This window comes from Diadema antillarum, unplaced genomic scaffold (assembly GCF_040938485.1).
Source record: "Diadema antillarum isolate AM-2024a unplaced genomic scaffold, OU_Dant_1.0 scf00000055, whole genome shotgun sequence".
Classification (NCBI taxonomy): Eukaryota; Metazoa; Echinodermata; class Echinoidea; order Diadematoida; family Diadematidae; genus Diadema; species Diadema antillarum.
In genome coordinates this window covers 1,144,314-1,162,621 of record NW_027270944.1, presented here as the reverse complement: position 1 = coordinate 1,162,621, position 18,308 = coordinate 1,144,314, and the positions used below count along the sequence as shown (strand labels likewise).

Below are 18,308 nucleotides of genomic sequence, written 5' to 3'. Positions count from 1 at the left end.
GTGTGTGATTGTTGCATGAGGGACATGGTGACCTGAATGTTTGGCAGAAAATCATAGAAACTATTTTACTTAAAGGACCTGAGTAGATGGTCGCCATGGATACTTGCTCTTTGGCTGGTTGCAGACATGATATTTAACTTACGAACGTATAGTCCTGGGATGTCTCAGAATGTATATGAGTAACCTGTGTATATAGGAAGCTTATCAATCCGTAAGCGAAACTGACTACATCGTTGCCATGGGAACTTGCCTTTTTCTTGGTGTTATACATGTTACCATGAGAGTATCATCTGAAGAGATAATTGCCTACGATGTCTTGAAACATCATGAAATTATATACATTAAAGAAAATCTTATGATATCAAGTAGAGGAGATGTAGGAGAATTGAGCCACTTTTTCTATTTTTGGATATGTTTCCTAATCAATCCTTGCTCACAACAAGTGTCTGTTACCAAATTGAAGTACAACTATAAACCTGTCTTGTAGCTATGAAAATTTCTTATACTGTTCTAGGTCATTGCCTAAGTTAAAAAACTTTCTGCAGAAAAATAAATGTTAACACTCTGCAGTGTAAGGGGAGTTGAGCCATGTCTTGAGGAGAGTTGGGCCACCTTTTGAAGACATGTGCTACTTGTTTGAGACTTAAACCACGATGTCAAACCATAAAGATTAGATTAAAAATCGGCTTACAAGTAGCCAGAAATAAATCTTAGCTAACAAAATCGGTTTTATCCTAAATTCAAGCATAGAAAGATATGAAAATTTAAGAAGTTAAAACACACATAATGCACTTTATTCTTAAACATCCCTTATAAGAACCACTCATATCGGGGCTGGCGCTATGTTTTAAAAGTGAGGCGGCCCAGTTTATATTTCTGGTGCCACTTCTGGGTTTTACTGACAAGCAAAGGGGGAAGAGGGCTTAACTATTATTTTCTGGTGCTACTTCCGGGGTTAATAGGCTGAATCAGCTGACAAGAAAAAAAAAGGGAGAGGGGGCCTATCCCACTTTTCTTGTGCCTCTTAAGTATAAAAAATTGTAGGGATCCTAGTGGTGAGACCCTATATATTCCTATGTATTATGCCCCCACCCCAAAAGCCCTCACCCCTTGTTTGCGTCGGCTCTGTGTATTACAGTGAAAAGTATAGTTTTGCGTAATGATATTTTGCAATGGAACTTCTTCATGTTTGAGGGAGAAAAGTTTGCGATGACAACATGTGTACGTAACCACATCGTTGCTTGGCAGAAGAGACTAGAAAGAGGAGAATTGAAGAGGCAAGCGACACATGGGAATAGTAAGGAGGGCAAAAGTGAAGAGCGGAGGATAGTAATGGGTTGGAAGTTGAAGTTGTACAAGTGGAGACGGTAGAGAAGGGAACAGAGAGAGAGAGTGGTAAGGAAGAATAGGGTGAGAATCAAGTAAGATATTTAAGATTCTTTAAGTTTGCTCATCCCCTCCCTATGTCTTAGATACTATAATCCCTCGCATGATCAAGCAAAGTAAGAATAAGCTACTGGAACCTGAATCTTAAAAACTAACATGACCTAATTTAGATACCTACATGTACTACAGAAATGAAACAAGAAAAGTAAGTCATAATATCTTATATCTTTTTACAGAAAATTATAACAAACACATATTTTCTTTTTTTCAGAGTGTTTTTGCCTTCTACACCTGTATAATATCAACTTCGGTTAAATTAATATGCATGACTCATGAATAAAAACTACAGGCAAGTACAGTAAGATAATTAACAAAAATCATGAAACAAACTGGATTATTTCATTCTCAAGGATTGTAGTTTATTACGAACAATGTATGTATCGATGTCAATGTCATGAATGTGAAAGCTATTTCATTATAGCCTTCACCTTGTACCACATAGGAAGTCTCATTTTGAAATGTTGTTTTCACATAACACTTAATGAACGATTTTGAGGACATTTATGCAGGTTGTAATATTGCAATGTATGTTCCAATAATTTGACAAAACCATGAAGTTATTTCACATTGTAATGATTTTATTTACATTACAACTTGGAAACAAATGAAACCAAGCACATCCCTGCTAACAGTCGGTTTATCCACCAATAAGTATTACACAAAGATGTTAGTCTCTTGCCATCTAACTTTAATAGTGTCAAACAATTTTGTTGCAATGTATGCATGTTGTGGGATTGTCCTTGAAAGTGACATTGAGCAGTTACCATGGCAACCAGGGCATATCAACTTCATATAACGGAGGGAGGTACCGGTATGTGTAACCAATATAGGCATGTGTTGAGTAAAGACCTGAAATATGATATGTTACATTTTCACATCATTGCTATACTGCAGTTCAATCCTTCGGCACTTATTCACAATTAAATTCAAGTCTAGGTTGTTATGGCAACTATAAATATATACTTCATTAAGACTTTCTTTGTAAGGGGTATGCAGGTAATTGACATTTTGTGCACGTCGCACAAATAACAAACATTTTTGTGTATTTTGCATAGTTTTCTAACTTTGTTTTGAGGTTTGTTCCAATTATTTGATGGTTACCATGGCAACCACATTCTGCTCAACTAAAGACATTATACTAATATTAATATTTTAGATAAGTGTTCTAATTGAAATACTAGTGTTTCAGTGACATTTTTCTGGCTTTAAGGCTTCATGGCGGCCATTTTGGACGCCATTTTGAATAATTAAAATTGCCCAAGGGTGAGAGCTCCACACCCACCTGAATATCATTGCTGAGACCCAAAAGATGAATAATCAACAAAGAAAAAAACTATATCAGAGAAAAAGTATTTAGCCCCCTCTGCTGCCGGACTACATCCCACGAGACCGACACCCACGAGTCATACAGCCCAAGAAACCGACACTAGGCAAATAAAGCCCATGAGTTCGACACTGATAAGTGAAAACAGCCCACGAGTTCGACAGATATAACACGGGGCTTGATGTGTCAGTCTTGTGGACCTTGTTTGCTTAGTGTCGAACCTTTGGGCTGTATGACTAGTGGGTGTCGCTCTCGTGACGTGCACCTTTCGTAACAAGGATAGATAATACGCGATTAAAAAAAGTTCAATCCTCTTTGAAATTCATATTTCAGCATACACAAACAGATACCACACACACACACACACACACACACACACACACACACACACATACATATCAAGTAGATCCCCATTGTACTTACAGCTACAAAGCTATTTCACTTCTTGTTATGTTAAGATATCATTTTTTTGTACAACAGAGACTCTTCCGGAGTGCAAACCATGCTCATTTCATTCATATATTTTATTTCGACTTCACTCATGACAACAAAAAGTCAACCACTGTGCAGTTCTCCCTGTTTATTGAACAATAAAGTGCGGAATAAGCATCTGAGATAACCCAGCTACTTTTGATTTTATTTTTGGAAAAAAAAAGTGCACAATGAAGTCATACACTCCTATGAAGTTTACATTATGATAATGCACATTATGTAACTTACAAGGACAAAACTTCACAGGGAAACCCAATAAAAACAAAAGAATGCAATATCATAGATTACTTAACTGATCTTTTAAGTGAATCCAATGAACAAACATTTCTTTTTTTTCAGTGCTTTGGCTCCTACATGTTTACAAAATATCTAAATATTTTGTAACTTTACAAAATATACAAAATATCATAATTAGTAAATACTTTCTGCACCATTACAATTTCAAGATAAGTTAGAATCTGTATAATACATTGTACAAGAGAACTATATTCAGCCATAAAGACATGCTAACTGGAAGACTTGGAGGTAAAAGGTTAGTAGGAAGGAAGAATCGTGTAACGATAATCAGTTATTTCTGCAGTTCACATAAAGAACAATAAAACAAAATAATGCGAATTTGTTTCCCAAATTCGGCACGGTATGCTGGGTCGACCAATCACGAGCAATTTTCTTTTCAAACATTAAATTTGTTCCCCAAACGTTGGTGTGTATGATTTTGACACTGATTTCATTTCCTGGCTCATGACACCATGCGCTGAGGCAATTTGCAAGGATGTTGAGTTGCTTCAACTAAATAAAGGAGAAATACTGAAACAGAAGTGGAACAAATAAGCAAACAAACAAACAAAGGCGGCATGAAAGGTAAGCATAAAGAAATAATAAAAAGAAAATAGAAAGAGAGGGAGATAATTATGAGACTATTTTCAAAAGGTATTGCAGACAATATTGACATCAAGCATGTCCTGGCAGAAAATACGCTCAGACAAGCGGAAGTCTTCGCATAAAGTGTGGAAACATTATAATCGGATCTTCAAGATGCATTCATTGATGACATAACAGAGAACAAAACAAACAAACATTGGCAGTATGGAAGAAATGACGTAGAATACATAGAACATCCACAACAGAAAGAAATAATTCTGTGACTCTTAAAAAATATTGCAGAAAAAAGTGACACCAAACAGCTATACTTGCAGAAAATACTCAAACATTTACAGGTTTTCGCATAAAGTATGTAAACATAACAACAGTATACCTTGTAAGATACGCTAAGCTCTTAAGCAGGCATTCCAAATATATCTTAATAGAATGAGCATGGGACATATGTTCATAACGTCTGCGATTTAAAAAAAAAACAACAACAGACATATCCTCCAGGCCACATAACTAGTCACGTGTGTGGAAGCCACAATCTAAAAAAAAAACCCAACGAGATATGTCGTAAAAATTTAATCTTTAGTGATATACTTTCAGTTATTTGCAAACACACTCTGAAAGTTTAAATCAATGCTATGAACAGTATTTAGGAACAGAATCTTTATGCACATAATCATGCCTGCTCAACGGCTTTACAAAATAATGCTACGCGTTGTAAAGAGGTATGGCTTAAGTGATAAAACAATCAAGGGTTAAATTGATTATGATTGTCACACGTGTTCGAATGTGAATTCGTTCAGAGAGAGAGAGAGAGAGAGAGAGAGTGAGAGAAAACAAGACTTATTAAAAAGGAGACCTCCGGATTTTTTTTTTTGCAGACTTTTACATTTCAACAACTATAAATAAGTTATACTAAGTACAGAGTTTCAGAACTTATAGTGATTAGAATAGGGAATATCAAAGAATGTTTCCACAATTTACAACAAATTGCAATGAAGAAGGATGATGACATGGCAGTCTCAACATAAGAATGCATGAGTTGGGGCTCAAGGAATAGAACTAAAGACGAAGGCAGGCATAGATGTTACACAGGTGAACTTGTTAAGCAAGTGGTAAATATTGTAATGGAATTACACTGCTACATTTCTGAAATATGTGAGGCTTCTATGTCATCAGCACTGTTCAGTGTAAATTTGTTTAATGTTTTTCAGAGTAAGTATTAGTTTCTCTGCTCAAGGGCCACAATATATTCCACAAATCTGTACATGAACTGTTGAATTATGTACTACACGATGTGAAATTACAAAAATCGTCTGGAATGCCCCTTTAATGCCCCCACAATGGTTTCACGGATCTCTTCTTTAATATCCATCCTCGTCCGCTCCTCGTGCCAGCATCGGCTCTAGTTGCTCCCTGGACCCAGACTTCTCCCTCCAATCATAATTCTTCGCTGCAGGAGCGACAGTGACAACCTGTGATTAAAATAAATGAAATAGAGAAGTCAATAGCAATAATTTATTGCAATCTTGGTTTCACTCTTTTAAGTGAATAACGGAGCAATCCTTTAATTTTTTTCAAGGGGTGTGGTTGGAGTTACGCATTATGCATCAATTCAGTCGGTTGCACTTCTCACCATCATGGAAAATGTTGCAGACGGGGTGTCTTTTTCTTTTTTACTTAAGTATGGAAAGAGGGACTTAACCCTAACTGCACTGGGGGGGGGGGGGGGGCCTCGGAGGCCCCCCCCCCCCTCGACATTACGCACGATTACTCTGCAACACGCAATGCTCTCGCCGCGATGCTCCATGACTTTTTTCTTTTGAGTTTCCCCGCACATTTTGACACCAAATTTATGACGCCCGGGGGTACGGTTCTGAAGTTACATAACTTTTTGTACATGCACGTTAGGCCAAAAATGGCTAAAAAATGTGATTTTGTGTACAAAGTCAATGCAAATTGAGTTTTTTCACATGGTTCACATAAATATGCTTATTTTTACTCTCAATGGCTAAAATTAGTTTGTTTTAGGAGTATTATGCTTCAAAAAGTGTGTGTGACAAATTTTGTTACAAAAAACAACAAAAACAAAAGGTCATAAAAACAAAGAAATACATAAGAAATTCATGAAACAATAAAACAAATAAGAAATTAATTTTGATACCGATTTTTCTTTCAAGTACATTTGCTAAGAATGCCACAAAGATTAAGTATACCAAAAATGAGCACTTTTGGAGCTTTATTTACTGATTTAGATGAAAGATTCTGATTTCTTGCATAAATTATCATAATTAATCAAAATAAAATAAAAGAAGTCTATTTTGGAAAATTTAAAAACACGATCTTGTAGATTACATCGCACACTACCATTGTGCAAAGTTCCGCGGCGATCGCGCGATCCACGACCGAGATCTTAGGGGGGGGGCCCTTGAGCCCCCCCCCCCCAGTCTTTCGAGCCACCAAAATAGCCCAGTCTTTTTAGGGTTAATCTTACATTATCCTCCTCCTTCCGCTGTTGAAAATGAACGAAACTACACACAATTTGTTTATATTGTGGACGAAACAAAATGTCAAAATGGTCACAGATGCGGTAGTTACGGAAGGCCCGGAAGGGTTCTCAAAGCCTTCCAGAATGATTACTGTGATCATTACTATTAATAAACACAATATCCATGGTACATTCTTAAATACTGCTCGGCTTATTGGAGGCTTGATCGACGTAACAACAAACAATATATACACATCAGGAATAAAGTTAAACAGAGTCATGGATTATCATTACTCTCAGGTCTCGTACATCAAAAAAAAAAAAACATTGAACAAGGAGATACTCGAGTTTCTCTCGCGAAACGACACTCTTTAATAAGACCGTGAAAAGGGATATGCCATGCCGAAATGAAAATTTGCACATTGAAAGAGATAATACAGTAACGGTTAACATAGGATTTCAGGTTTTCAACGTTTTTTTAATGATTATTTATTTTTTTCAGTTTTTAAGATAGTGAGAAACCTCTTTTGAAATACAGAAGACAATATACTTCTAAAGGGAATTCAAAATTTATTTGATGAAAACTGGTTTTGAAATGACTGATATATCCAAAACAAAGCAATCCTTGTTCGCTTTGTTTACTTTGCTTTGGATATATCAATCATTTCGAAATCGATTTTCATAATAATTATAAACGTTGAATTCCTCTCTGAAGTATGTTCTTTAACATTTTCACAAAGTCATTTCTAAGCATCTCGCAAAAAAAACCCACCAGATATGGTGACAGGTTTGTTTGGTTTGTTTTGCTTTGTTTGATTTTACAGAAGCATTATTTCTTTTTTAAATGCTGTTTCAGATTGATTTTCTCTTTGAGCATGATATATTGTTATATCCAACACCTAAAAACGAACTACGCTTCCGCACAAATTGATAATGCTATGTCCGCCCTCAACGGCCACAACTAGGACAATGCTTTGCTTCGATTACGAAGAACTTGCTATGAAAAATGAGTAGATATATGCTTTAAAAGGAATATCTCTACTATACGTGTTGTTCAAAATGTTAAAACCCATACAAAAAAAAAAAATGGAAGTGGACGAGTGACTTTTAATTATCAAACTTATCCTAATCATGCAGAATGATCATCTACGCGAGTCCACAAATACTGAAGGTTTATCAGTCGAACAGACAGTTGCAATACTTTGAACGCTTCCGTTTTCATTTCACTTCAATGGAACAGACTGGTTCAAAGGCAGCAAAGGAGCATCTTGAAACAAAATAACTTAGAATCCTCTAATGATATCAATTCACTTCCTGGTGAAATATATAGTTAATAATAACAGGACCTTGTGCAAACTGGTTTAAACAAATCATCATCAGGTCTGGAGGAGAAATACGTCAGTTATATCCAATCAATCCCTCCTTGAAACCTAAGATATTATACATTATGGACACAAATGGCAACAGTGATTTTCCATTGCACCTATACTTGCCTTTATTCTCCCTCGATAGTTTCGCCACGCCAATATAATTAAGACCGCCAGGATGATAGCGGGAATGCAGTAGAGGATGAGCAAACTACCGGCCTGCATATCATCGTCGAGCCCGACTGTGACGTCCGGAATGATAGGTTCCTGATCCTCCGGCTTCCAGTCGTCTCCCCAGTTATGTTCTTGCTTAACGTCTGCTTCTTCGACCACTTCAAATCGTGAATCACTGTCGCTGTTTTCCTGTAGTAACGGCATACAAAATTATTTCCCTGTGATTCACTTGTAGAGATTCATTTTGTTTTGTTCTGCTTTTTGTTGCTTTTTCCTTGGGCCACTTTGACAGCACTTCCGGTATGTATAATTTTTTATATTCTTATTTATTTATTTATTTATTTATTTATTTACTTTCTTATTTATCTATTTATTTATTCATTTATTCATTTATTTTTTAGCAGGTATAGCCCTTTCAGTTGGCTGAATGTTCTACCACGGGGCCCTGCTCACATTATGTACAGATAAAAAAGAAATGTCATGAACATCAAAACAAGATACAATGATATAACCTACACTACAAATCAACTTCAAATACTCAAATACAAAATATGATATACAAAAGTACAATTAAACTCAAATATCCTTTATTACAACTTGGTGGTGCAAGAAGGAAAGTATTGCCACTTCACAAGTCTGTTGGTTAGTTTTTTTATTGTAAACGCAAATGGACATTTAACGTCATGCGTATTAATTAAAAATATCAATCACATGTGACTTGTTACCTTCCAAACAAGTGAGAAATTTAAGCGACATATACCCTGCTATCATTAGGGTCATTTTCAACTGGTGGGGACAGGTATTTTGTTAACTCGTAACACTGAAAAGGAAAAATGCTGCCTTTGAATCAGGTATCACACACTTAACACAATACTTAATAGGGGAAAATTAAACCGAGCCACCTACAATGTTACTCGCAGTGAAAACCAACGCGATGCCTGTGGTACCACTGAACATCCGCTTCCCATTTCATTGTTGTTATTTTCACATATTTCAGCAAGGACTAACGTCACGTTAATGCTCTCTTTTGAGAAGTTATGGTTCTCTTTTCATCCCTATGTTTCTGACAAACCAGGTTGGAAAATGAAATGCCTGTTTAAAAAAAAAAAGAATTCTGATACTTACATAAGATTCACTCCCATCGCTCAGAATCCAGTCCAAATTGGAATAGAATGAGCTCTCCATTTCTGTGAGAAGAAGGGACAGAACATACTAGTTAAAAGCCAAAAGTGATGCTTTGACGGTTTAACTACAGCAACAATCAAATGCGAGAGACACCGGTGGAGCATCGATAAAATGTATGACAGGAACGTAGTTTGATTATTACGCGATCTAACGCTTATCATGAATCATCACTCATTATCTGCAAAGAGCATGACAACCTAATGTCTGTGTATGACGTCATCTCTGATGAAACGTGTTGTGTCAGACACAGTATTGACACGATCGCAATCCATCCTTTCGGTTTGTATACATGGCTACCACAATCTTAATTTGGGTGGGTATCTGGTATCTCCATTTGCTGAAGGCCTCATTTTTCAACGCTAATTCACTTTCAGAGTCCTTAAAGTTAGTAACTTTTCGTACAATATACGTCTGTGCAAACTCCTACGATTAACAGCAAAATATAAAGATGACACTCACCACCATAAGTGTCACTGCTGGAGACGCCAAAATTTATTGTCATTTCCGTCTGATCTTCTTCCCCGCCAAAATCATAGTCCGGGCTTGTGTACGAGTCAAATGCATTCATTCCGAAATAATCACTTTCGTCCTCTGATTGTAAGTCAAAAAACGAGTTCATAAATGAATAATCCGAAGATTCAGGTCCTTCTTCCTCTACTATGACAATGCTTTCCTCAAAAGATTCCTTATCGGGAACGGTATCAATGCCAACTTGAATAACTTTTGTCTCATCCTGTGGTTGTGCTAGGTTTCCATCTACGCCCTGCTCGTTGGGAGATGCCTCATCTGGGCTGCTTTGTGTCTCAGAATGTACAACGCTTCCTGTTTCTTCGGCTAGTTTCGCGCCATCCGTCAGAGACACACTATCTGGGCTAAATGGAGCAACGGCATTCGGATTATTGGGGGAAATGTTTTGGCTAGCATCATCCGCTATATTCCCTGTTGGAATAACCGAGGCAGTTTGATTGTTAACCTCAGTGTGTTGCTGGGAAGGGTTAAGGATAGGCACCTCTTGTCCCGTTGGCGGAGCGGCATTATTTGGTGTTTGAAATCCGGTGAGGTAGTTTGGCTCAGCAACGGCGTTATCCGGTGATTCGGCGGGAGAGTTTGAACTTTGACTTTTGCCGGGCAAAGAATTGGGATGGTTGCTTGAAGGTATTGTCTGATATTGACTTTCCCGCTGAATGGTAGTTTGTGCAACGTTGTCTACCGCACCAGGGGGCGGTGGAGGTATGTCAGATGGGAACACTGAACCCGGGTTGGCTGACTGTGGTTGCTTTGGTGATACGGCACCATCGTTCAGTGCGCCGGGAGGAGGAGGGGGCATGCCAGATGGGAACATGGAACCAGGGTTGGCTGGCTGTGGTTGCTTTACTGGTTGGGCACCATCGTTTAGGGCACCAGGAGGAGGAGGGGGCATGCCAGATGGGAACATAGAACCAGGGTTGGCTGGCTGTGTTTGCTTTACTGGTTGGGCACCATCGTTGAGGGCACCAGGAGGCGGTGGTGGCATGCCAGATGGGAACATGGAACCAGGGTTGGCTGGCTGTGGTTGCTTTACTGGTATGGCACCATCGTTGAGGGCACCAGGGGGCGGAGGTGGCATGCCAGATGTGAACATGGAACCAGGGTTAGCTGGCTGTGGTTGCTGTACTGGTTGGGCACCATCGTTGACGGCACCAGGAGGCGGTGGTGGCATGCCGGATGGGAACATGGAACCAGGGTTGGCTGGCTGTGGTTGCTTTACTGGTATGGCACCATCGTTGACGGCACCAGGAGGCGGAGGTGGCATGCCGGATGGGAACATGGAACCAGGGTTGGCTGGCTGTGGTTGCTTTACTGGTATGGCACCATCGTTGAGGGCACCAGAAGGCGGAGGTGGCATGCCAGATGGGAACATGGAACCAGGGTTGGCTGACTGTGGTTGCTTTACTGGTACGGCACCATCGTTGAGTGCACCAGGAGGCGGAGGTTGCATGCCAGATGGGAACATTGAGCCGGAATTTATTGCCTCTGGTTGCTTTGAGGGTACGTCACCATCATTGACTGAAAAAGATTAGCAAATGTTCAAAGAATAAGTGCACAGAAACATGATTTTTTAAATACTGCACGCGTCAATCTACAAATGTTTAGATGCGTTATACACGACTGTCAAGAGGTGTGCCCTCCAAAATAAAGCAACAACAGTTTACTGTCGATGGAACACTCATTAATCCTATACCTAATTTTGATGCAGTACAGAGAATATCTAATGTTTGAAGGTAAAGACATAGTAGTCGTGTTGAGTTCACAATTGTCGAGGCTCTATCTTGTCCTGTGGAATCAATGGTGCGATACAACCACTGCCCATCAGAGTTGGTCAAATTTTGTTTCTCAGGGACTTTCTGAAAACACAATCCTTACGCGATCGTGATTTGTGAAGAATGTTGTTCGGAAAAACCGTTATTCACAACCTGCCGCAAAGGACGGTTGAGATTAAGTATGACTAGCGCATGCATGATATATCAAAACATTTGATGCACAGGTATCAAAATGAGAAATTACAATCTAAAACAAATAAGGGCTACTATAACATCGTACATATTTTGTACATAACCAGAGAACGCCCACGTATTCAAATAATGACCAGACTATGGTCATTGCATGGAAGGGCTGAAATCAATTTATATGCCCATTGGTTTAGCCACGATGCCCCCTGTTTTGCTTATGTAAATACCTACATTGGTCTAGGACTTGACCTTCAACTGCTCAAGTCCGACACTAGGATGAGATGTCACGCTGAAATTGATTCCTTACACCAGGTATTCAGTTCTCCTTACGTGTGTTTTTGCAGTCTAGTGGGGGCTACGGTCACAACCCCCCCAAATTAGCCTGCTCGGCGACCGGTTGGCGAGTTTTTAGATCATTTCGGTCGGGCACCTATAGGTGTGTTACCGGGTGCGACTGATTTTTAGAGCATCGGTCGGTCGCCGCTGAAGTTTTGATCCGGAGTTAAAATTTCTGCGACGAAAGAGCAGGATGCAAATCGGTCGGCCCCTGCTCTGAGTTGTGACCATACTTATTTAAGTGTGATATTCATTGTCAAATTGTCTTCTTCATAATCCTTAACCTTTTGTCCAGCAGTTAGAGAGTGAGAAGGCCAGACGTTAAAAGAAGGATCACGAGGTTTTTGTTGAATATTTCGATTTCCTTCACTGCCAAACATAATTGGTCATATAGGGTCATGGACAGTAGGAGAACAGCAGATGCAAAATAATCCCATAGAAATGTATCATGCTGTAGCTCAACACCAATGTTTAAGTTACAGTTTATTTACGTCTGTATTCAAAATCACACGAAAAGGGGAAGGGTGCTCTAAAAATTTGTGCTTTTGTAAGTAAACTGTTGGTGTTTTACTACAGCATGACAAATTTCTGGATGATTATTTCCCCTTTTCTGGTCTGCTACAGATACGCTATACATTATGTATAAATGTATTATCATTATAGATATATTTATGCTACGAATGAAAACCGTCTTTAATGGCGACGGCGTTATGTTGATTGTAGCATGTATATGCAGGGAAAACGAAATTATTTGCGCAAATGACGTCTATTTGCATTAGCATGGACAGTTGTGTGGTTTACTAACGAGGCGAACAAACAGTAAGTCTCCCATGACTCAAGCTAATTGGCAAACAATCGCGTAGCTGAAAATAAGATCGGGCAAAAGACATGTTTTCAACTGCAAACTCAGAGCAAGTGTGTCTGCTGGTCTGTGTCGGTGTCTGCCAAGCAGGTATAGGTAACTAGATTACGGGCACTCAGGTCTCCTGTGATTAAAGATGCAATTAACTTTTTGCTTTGGCTCCTCCCGTAATTAAAGATGGAACTGAATCATTTTTGTCTGTGGTTCCAATCATCGATAGATTGATCATTCATACGCGCCACGTGACATTCTCTATTGCTCTTCAATTCAATTTCGATGTAAGTTATGTGTCCTAAATGTATATAGTTTTCTGCACAGTGCGTAATGGAATAACAATGTAACTTATGATAACAGTGCGGCAAATTAATTCTACATGTGTTAACTACTTGCAAATGTGAGGAGTTTTGCAACATTGTTGATTTACTGTACAAACCGTATCTGATGGACAAATTAGAACAGTTTAATTTGAGCACGTGAGATACCTCACTTGTTTACATTTAACACATGTGTCACATTTTGCTTGAGTCAACATGCTAACAAATCGATTTGATTTGAGACTCGACAGTCTGTGATCATTCCCACGAGATATTAATGCGATCATTTGAGCCTGGTTTATGATACCTTGATAACATATTTCCTTGTCATCAAGGTTAGTTTTATTTCATTATTGTATATATATTACTGCATTACCATGATTTCTGCATTGTACAACATCTTATCTTATTTGTTCATTCTACTCGACGACAATTATCTATCTGTAGTTACTGGGCATGAGAACGGATAAAGTACAAGAGTATTTCTTATTACAGCTGATTTTGTCCAGAACTGATTGCTTGCATTCCCATGCTACATCTAGATTAGTTTCACTTTGAAAATATCTTCCTCTGAGGTGATTAAGATGAAGAAGGTAACAATATTAAAGTGCCATATCACCTCATTTAATTATCCTGGTGTGTCTCCTGAAAAAAACGGAAAACGTTGACTCTCAGCATGCTTGTACGCCAATTGGCAAACTTTGTTGCTAGTGATAATAACACGAGTTAAGACTAAAGTTATGATATGTATTTGCCATTCAATGTATAGTGAGGTTTTATAATCAAATAAAAGACAAGTAGCCTGATAACATGTTATGAAGCATTGGATTGTGTAGTTAAATTTTAATGTATTCTCGATAAGAAATGTAAACAAATGGGATGCACTACCTAAGGAAGTCATCAATGCTACCACCATAAACCAATTCAAGTCTTCCCTACATGTAGAAAGATACTGGTGAAATGATCCAATCAAGTATGAACCCTACCTGAGACGGAACAGAATTGTAATGAGGGACAAATAAGCTTTGCTTCCAGTCTCTACACCCAAGTATACCAAGTAAGTAAGTATTATGTGACACAGGTTCGAAGGACAGTATTAAAGAGTAGCACGAGGCATGTTTGGCTGATTTGCTTTATGTTGCAGGGTGTTCATGTCCGACCATGCGCATGAGTTGAAACTCTTTCAATTCTTTCAAATCTAACACCGAGAAAGCATGGAAGAAAGGGACAAACATAAGTCTGAGTAATAATTATTTTAATGTCATTCTATTTTCAAAAATGCAAGTTTGTTTGCCACCGTACCCACAATATGGAGAAGGACAAGGGCAAATGAGTATAACTTCAAGTCTCAAACCAGGTATGTTAACCATGTATGTTATAAGACAAACAAACGCAAAAAGGGACAAAACAATATTAATGCTTATACCGGAAGTCACATAATGAGTAAACGAGTTGCATCACAAATTGAATTCAGAACAACTGAGGTCTGCTCGAACGCACCTATGCTAAACATATCATGTGCACTACTTGCTTCAGTACCTAAAAACATGATCTAGAGCAAATTTACAGCTTGGTGAGGTTCAGAACGAGCAACGTGATAATCACAAACCATCCATGTATCGAAATAGAAAAGTCCATGTAGCTTATAAGAAAGGTCTTTATCTTCCGTCTCCAGCATTAAAAAAAAAGAGTGATACGTGTTTCCTCTTTGCTTTTCGCCAAATATTTACAGTGTAATCTTTTTATATCTTCGGTTAACTTTCTCAAGGGGCAATACTTATATCTGTGTGCGTACTCATGCTTTCTTCAATCGAGATAACGACCACAAGAAACAGCTTATCGCAGTATCGTGCAAGCCCTCGGATAGAACATTAAATAAATATTGTGGTTCCGTGTGAGGGAAACTCAATCCAAGCACATAAAAGATCCCACTTCACTCATTCATCGGAAAGAGAAGGGTGCTAACCCGATGAAGTGGCCCACCTACAGTACCTCCCAAAAAAGATTATCCTCTTCGTGCTACTAGGCTATTTATCCCTTTAAACATTAAGAACAGAAAAAGATGATTTTTTTTTTCATTGTGTACCAAACCAAGTGACACAAGAGAAAATATGAACTGTACTTCTTTGGGTATGAGTCGCTGAGTCTGTTAATACGGGGGGAAAAGACAATCTACAATTCACACGTATTAGCCGGAGACCTTTGTAGACATTAACGCCTAACCTTCATTGTCTGATGTATCCTTCTGTATAACAGTTTTTTTCACGACGTTATAATATTATATTATTAGACACAACCGTTTCCTCTAAACTAAAGGGTAAGTTGTCTGTATGAAAAAAAAAAAATGATCTGATGTCAAAATGGACAGTACCAGTCATGTCAAAAACTTAATGGGGATCTACATGTACATGTATGCCAGCTTTAAACAGACCTCTCTCAAAAGGCATTCGAATCATATCCCTAGTTTCTGTCACAAAAGTTGGAAAGTTATGCAACTTGCACTATAGCAATGTATCTGACTCATTGCATGATCCATTGAATCACCTTTTCTTTACGTTTTGGATGCGAAGTTGTTATCGACGAGTTTAGTTACAGTGCTTTAAAATTGATTAGGTCTGTATAATGTGTCTATATCAGGCTAAACATATTCAAGCGTATTCCTTTCTGAAGGTATTATGCAATAACGTCAGTAGAGCCTACCTATTTCCATGATTGAAGCCAAACACGCAACTCCCTCAAAAACTGGCAAGGAAACTATACTCACCGTTTTCCTGAAGTGGCAATCCACATACTAGCCATGCGGAAGAGAGAGTCGTAATAAAACAAATGAGCAAGGTACAAAACTTAAAGTCGGCCATAGTCGTAATCATCTGCTCGGGATATCCGCTTACTCGAACCAAACAGGTCCTGTGGTGTAATACGCAGGAGACCACACGTCACCAATGATACCAGTCCAATAGGTGTACACCAGTGACTGTGTGAACAATCAGTTTGCATTGCAGGTAGGGGAACGTGCGTGATTCAACAACGCCTATTGCCACACAGTTCACGACTGGCTTCCCCCCGAGAGGCGTTCTAACAATAACGCCTATTGTGATGCAAATTCCCCCGAATCCAGTCTAAAGTGTATAACAGATTGCGCGGGTGGGGGGGGGGGGGGGGGGGGGAATTGGGAGTCTTGCTATTGTTGCGAAGAAGTCAACTTGCTCGAGTCGAACATGAAGGAAGGTGTGACGAAATTGGTGATTAAACTAATCACAATGCACAGGGTCACAATGAAGCCCGATCTCTTCCAACATTCGTTTGTCCAATCCCCTAATAACAAGTATCCTCCAATGAGGAAGATTTTAACGAAGAACTCTTCTGACTGAAGACTGATATTAGCCATGGTGGTGAACACAATCAACCAACACTGAAAAAGATGTGAATTGGGTCTACTGGGCACGTTTATTTTGAGTTTCGCAAAATTGTTGTTTCATCCATAATGTCACAGACGTTCACCAAGAAACATAATACCTTGAAAATAACCAAATACCGGTGTATGTTTCAAATGATTATTTTCACATGCTTGTTCGTGAGCGGCGGCGTGAGCATTATTATGCCTCCGCCACGACGTGACGCCGGAGGCATTATGTTTTCGGGTTGTCCGTCCGTCCGTCCTTCCTTACGTCCGTAATCAATTTTGTGGACAGCGTATCTAAAAAACCGTCAGAGGTATCATAATGAAACTTGGCATGAATAAGTATGAGTGGGCGAAGTTGTGCCTATCAACTTTTGGGCGCACATGCTCAAGGTCAAATATCAAAAGGTCAAGGTCAAATGCTCAAAATCTCACTATTTCCCCTATGTCTATGCAATGCCCATCAGAGGTATTTTCTTTAAACTTGGTGTATGCATGATATACCAAATAAAGATTCCCTAGAGGGAGTTTTGGGTCATGAAGTCAATGGTCAAGGGTCAAAGGTCAAGTGAAAATGTTAAATTTTCACTTTTTTCTCCATATCTCACAAATATTTCAAGGTATATCTTCATGGAACTTAGTATATATGCATGTACTGACTGGCAGTGATCATGTAGGGAATATAGGGGTCATGAGTCAAAGGTCAGGGGCCTGTCTTATAAAGACTTGTGATAGAAATCAATCACAAGTTTCTTGTGAGCTGCAATGCAAGTTGCGATTGATTTAGGGACTTGTGATTGATTTGAAGTCTTTATAAGACGGGGCCCTGGGAGTCAAAGGTCAAGGTCAACTCATCAAAATATCATTATTTCCCTCTTATCTATGCAATGCTTGCAGGATTTTTTCTTGAAACTTAGTATATGCATGTATTACCCAATACAGCTTCTCTTGGAAGTTTCTTACCAAAAGGTGAGAGGTCAAAAGGTCGAAGGTCAAGTGGAAGTGCTAAATTTCACTTCTTCTTTAAACTTATAAAAGACTCAAATGTTGGGTGCAAATCCTCAAATCTCCAAATACCTGCACTCTTAGACAGTATAGCCATATTCATCCAATGAAACCTAGGTCAAGGAAAGTGAACATTCAGTGCATTTGCTACAAACCTGTCATGTTAATATTTTGCCAGTAAATAAAATTGTCATCACACATTGTCAAGACATTGTGCTATAGACCTATATGGAGAACCATGCATTATGGCGGAGGCATACCTGTCGCCATAGTTTTTTTTTTAAATTCTTCATATTGACTGGCTGACTGACTAATTGATTGATTGATTGATTGATTGATTGATTGATTGATTGATTGATTGATTGATTGATTTTTGTTCGATTGACTTTATGATACTGACAGGTTGATTTGTTTCTGCATTATTTGTACCGAAATGTTACCAAAAGTCAATTGAAAAGAAAAAAAGTAATTGAGTACAATAATATTTGAATCTAACACTGAAAGCATAATTATGACTTGCCAAAATATCTCGAAAATGTCACACGTATAATGA

General features: G+C 38.6%; 1 protein-coding gene across 1 annotated transcript; it reads right to left on the bottom strand.

The window, feature by feature from the left end:
* Positions 1–5,279: 5,279 nt before the first annotated feature.
* Positions 5,280–16,335, bottom strand: LOC139715776 (uncharacterized). Its single transcript, XM_071627316.1, has 5 exons — positions 16,115–16,335; positions 9,809–11,395; positions 9,290–9,351; positions 8,117–8,353; positions 5,280–5,610 (listed from the first exon to the last, which is right to left on the bottom strand). The coding sequence occupies exons 1-5, from the start codon at positions 16,218–16,220 to the stop codon at positions 5,500–5,502; spliced, it is 2,103 nt and encodes a 700-aa protein (XP_071483417.1). The 5' UTR covers positions 16,221–16,335; the 3' UTR covers positions 5,280–5,499.
* Between the last annotated feature and the right edge of the window lie 1,973 nt (positions 16,336–18,308).